This window comes from Telopea speciosissima, chromosome 2 (assembly GCF_018873765.1).
Source record: "Telopea speciosissima isolate NSW1024214 ecotype Mountain lineage chromosome 2, Tspe_v1, whole genome shotgun sequence".
In the NCBI taxonomy this organism is placed as follows: domain Eukaryota; kingdom Viridiplantae; phylum Streptophyta; class Magnoliopsida; order Proteales; family Proteaceae; genus Telopea; species Telopea speciosissima.
Genome location: NC_057917.1, coordinates 79948918 through 79953584, shown reverse-complemented (window position 1 = coordinate 79953584; position 4667 = coordinate 79948918). Strand labels below are relative to the sequence as shown.

General features: G+C 39.9%; 1 protein-coding gene across 1 annotated transcript; it reads left to right on the top strand.

Moving 5' to 3' along the window:
• Positions 1 to 2837: 2837 nt before the first annotated feature.
• On the top strand, positions 2838 to 4529 carry LOC122651194 (pentatricopeptide repeat-containing protein At1g62930, chloroplastic-like). Its single transcript, XM_043844506.1, has one exon. The coding sequence runs from the start codon at positions 2838 to 2840 to the stop codon at positions 4527 to 4529; it is 1692 nt and encodes a 563-aa protein (XP_043700441.1).
• Positions 4530 to 4667: the final 138 nt, after the last annotated feature.

The following is a 4667-nucleotide window of genomic DNA, read 5'->3' as shown; positions in this document are numbered from 1 at the left end:
TGGATTGAGTCTTGTGGTTCTTCATTATCTGCATATGGCTTTTTGAAAAAAAAATTTATCCCTGTATTAGATAACTTTTGGGATTAAGATAAGTGGCAATCAAAAGAAGGTTACAACTTCTCACTTCACCATTCTACGGTCCTAAAAGCCGATTAACCTTTTGGGATTGGTGTGTGGTTTGTGTAATTACACTTTCATCAAAAAAAAAAAAAATTCTCATTTCACCATTTTGGTGATAACAAGATGCACCCTTTAGGAAATGGAATTGCATTGTATCTTGAATTTGCCAACTCATATGTCAAAGCCAATTTTTTATTATTATTTTTGGATGAAAAAGAAAGTGAGTGCATCACACTAATACACACCATTAGGCTGGTCTAATACATTTCATCAAACACCTTTCATACAACCAACAAACTAAGCAATTCCATTAACCAAGAATGGAGCTTCTCCTATTTTCTTCATAATCTCACTCGCCAAATCGCTCATCCACACATCGAGTGTCATAAAGAGATTTGTCCTTTTTCATTATCACTACTCTTTTCCTTGCAGAAGTTAAGATTCTTATAGACTACATGAGGCATAGACTGAAGGTTTCAGGTATTCCCTGTGGTGTTGATATGAGGCTATTGAGAGCTAGACCTGAGCATCGCTTGAGGAAGTTGTCGACGACATAAATGTCACTGCTTTTGTTCACACTCATCTGCTACAATGTTCATTTGTCACTGCTTCTGATCAGTGTTAATGTTGAAAGGGGAGAGGTATTCACCATCGCCACCACCACAACGTAGACTCACGCAGGTCATCGTCATCCATAGATGAGATTGACAAACAAGATCGATAAGCAATTAAATCGAGATTCTTTCTCTGCTATTGAAGAATCAATCTATAATTGAACCCCAGCAACAATAACCGTATCTGTATTCAATTTTTTGAGAGAACCGAAGATGGGAAACGAGGAATAATTATCACCTCCAATTCGTGGGCACGTCCAATTCCTTTAATAGGGGGGAGTGGACCCCATCTTGGGCAGTATTTTCGGGCAAGGGGTAGGGTGATCATTTCCACCCCCATGTGAGGAATTGGAGGAATTGGAGGGGGCAGCGAATTGGAGGGGATAAGGATTCGGGAAACGAAATGGTTTTAGAAGTGATTCAAGAGGAAAAACTGGAGAGAGAGAGAGAGATTCTCCTATTTTATCATCCACTGTCTATGAACTTGATAGATTTAAAAACGAGAACATAGAGTGGGCTAAATATGTACAACCGATGATGCATTATGAGCATGCTTACCTAGTGACATTTCCATTGTGTCAAAATGTGTACAACTGAGAATGCATACCAAACATAACCTAAGAATTGAAGTGTCACATGAAATTGTCAAGAAAACATAGTAGATCCTCTCAACTCCAACTTCAACTCCTCTCCAACCTCCCATCCGGAGGAGGGGAGGATTTGGACACACATCCCAAGGTATTGACAGGTGTTGGGGGATGCATGTCCAAGTATTCCCAACCATTAGAAAAATGGTTGAAGAGAAGTTGGACGCCCAAATAATTGGAAAGGATCGGAATCCGTAGATTAGACCCTTAAAGGCTTAAATATGAAATAATAACCTATTCTTGTAATAGACAAAATTTGTTAGTAGTAGAAGCAGTAGACATTTGTTGCAAGTGTTTTAAGTGTTAAATGCTTGACGGTTTTAATTCTTCTTCAATATAAACCGATTGAGTTTCATTTCATCAGGTGAATGGCTCAAAATTATTTATTTTTTGAGGTAAGAACTCAAAATTATTTTAGATTACCCAAGACTTCAATCCCCACCCTTTTTCAGTTTTCAATATTGTTGCTCTAAAAAGTTTTCTTACTTCGGTCAGATCAGATGACACTACGGTTCAAAGGCAAAACTAGAGTGTTAGACCATTTGGATTCTCTACTGCCGAGCTGCCCGGTAGGACAGTGTTGCACAGACACAACAAGGTGAGAAATGACCACCTTATCCTTGCTCGAGCATCTTGTTTGAGTGAGGGTAAAACATAAGGTGGTCAAAACCAAACCCAAACCAAAACCGAACTGAATAAATTCAGTTTGGCTTCGGTTATGGTGTATAAACATTTAATTTGGTTCAGTTCAATTTGATTTCGATTTCACTTCAAAAACCATCGGTTTGAACCGAAACCAAACTGAATACAACTCTTAAATCCAAAGCCCTATTTTTTTTTTTTATGGTGTTGCCTTTCCTTTTGGAACTATAAATTTGATGTGTTTCTCTTACTTTATTGATGGGTAAACTATAAGTTAAGATCTGAAAGTGGAGAAGTCACTTGGGATTCTTATTTATTTATTAATATTTTGATTCCTTTAAGGTTTTGTGAGTATTTTGTTTATATAAATGGAGTTTCTTGAAAACACACCAAGGCAACAATGATGGACAACCTAGTAGAATGGAACCGTATTGAAGAACCAAATTAGACTTGTAACCAAACCGAACCAAACAAATTCGGATTCAATTTCCACTTTCAAAACTGAGTTAATTCTCGGTTCGATTTTGCATCACACCATCAAGGCATGGAACCGAAACCAAACCGATTTGACACCCTGTAAGGCGGTCATTGCTCCCCTCCCTATGTCTGCACTCTGCACAGCACGGTCCTGCCGGCCATCTCGGCACGGAAGTAAAAATTACAAAAAGGGCGAAGACTCTTCTCCTGTTCCCCTTCGCCGAAGGGTGGAAGCCAGAAAAGCCCCAAAAACGGTTCAAAGCGCCAGTTCTCCTGTTCCACTTTGCAGAGAGATTTGCCGTTGCATCCATCGAAGCTTTACATTTCATCTCCGCACATGAGATTCTGCTCTTCAACTGCTCTATTTTCCCGCCTTTTCTCGAGATCCTCTCTCTCAGGTTCAGTTTCGGCTGCCCAAGCAACACTTAGTTTCAACGCCACGCACAAAGAGGTAAATCCCGATCACTACCCTGCTCTCATTACAAAGAAAGACACTAGTCGTATTCTTTACTTGAAACATTTTTGCTCATTAGTCAATAAACTCTCCACCAACCATAGAGATTATGGGGCTTTGCGTGCTTTGGATTCCATGCTAACCAAAACCCATTACTTAGATTCTGCAACTTCCGTTCTGGTAATCGAGGGTCTGTCTCGATTGAGGAAGCTTGGGAGAGCTATGGCTGTTCTATCAAATCTGAGAAAGAGTGGGAAAGTATCTGATTATTTCCTGTATAGTTTGGTAATCCTTTGTTTGGTTAAGGAGGGTAGAGTTGGGGAATCTGATACTGTATGGAATGAGGTTTTTGGGTCTGAATTGTCATGGAACCGGAGAATTGACGCATCTGACTTCGTTATTTATCTCTCAAAATTTGGGAAAAGTTTTGAGCTTGAGAGAATTAGTGAGCGGGTTTTAATGGGTGGTGGGGCTCTAAGGGAGCAGAGCTATATTGCTCTCATTGGGGCTCTATGTAGGGAAAACAAGACTCTTCTCGTGAAGAAGGTTCTTCAAGAGATGAAGAATCAAGGGATGAGACCTGATGACCTTACCTACCTTATAATGTTTCAGAGCTTCTGTAAAAAGGGTGACTTAGTCGAAGCGGATTCGGTTTTGAGGAAATTGATTAGGAGAGAGTATAGTATGGATATATGCATATATGGAAGCTTTATTTATGGGCTTTGTAAATCAGCTAAATTGAGAGAAGCGGATAAGTTATTCCGGAAATTGATAAGAAAGGATCACGCCGGAGTTTCTGGAGTTGGGAACTTGAAAATGGGGAAGAGAGCCATTTTCCAATTGGACTGCCATGGTGCCGTTCCTGAGATAATGGCCTACGAATGTTATTGTAGGTCCCTGTGCGCTGTGGGAAGGCTAGATGATGCCGAAACCTTGCTGAAGGAGATGCTGAAGAAGAGAACTGTGCCTCAGATCTGTGTTTACAAGGCTTTCATTAAGGCTCTCTTTCGAGCTGGTCGGTCAGAAGATGCTATCAGATTCTTTAATGTTGAGAAGAAGAGAGGATTTATTGCTGCAGAGGAGATAGGGGCATCTGTTGTTGCAGAGCTCTGTGAAATGGGTAATGTTAATGATGCTTGGAGGATATTCAATGAGTTTATCGTCAGCAGTCGGTTTGTTCCAGCAACAAGCATTGTTAATTGTATCCTTAGTGGTTACTTGAAAGTGGGAAGACTGGCTGAAGCGGAGAGTCTATTTGAGAGCATTCAGAAGGGGAGTTTCACAGGATTACCTGATGTCTCAACATACACCGTCATGGTTGATGGATACTGCAAACAGGGTAATATTATAAAGGCACTCTGTATTTTTGAAGAATTGTTGAAGAACAATTTGCCACTTAATGGGACATTGTATGAGGTTATTATTAGAGGACTGAGTGTGTGTGGGAGGGTTGAGGAAGCACACAAGTACTTGAATGAAATGATCGATAATAGTCATTTGGCTTCATATGTTGAATGGAAGGTACTTTTTGACTCGACATTTGGTGCCGATGGATATGGTATCTCACTTGGATAGTGAACTTAGCTGTCCAAGGGAAAAGTTTTCTTCTTCAGAGTAGGATTATAGAATGTGCATCTCATTGGATTAAGATATAACTTCTGGCTTTCTGAAATTTTGGGGTTATTTTTTTTTTGGATAGATGTGAATTTTTGG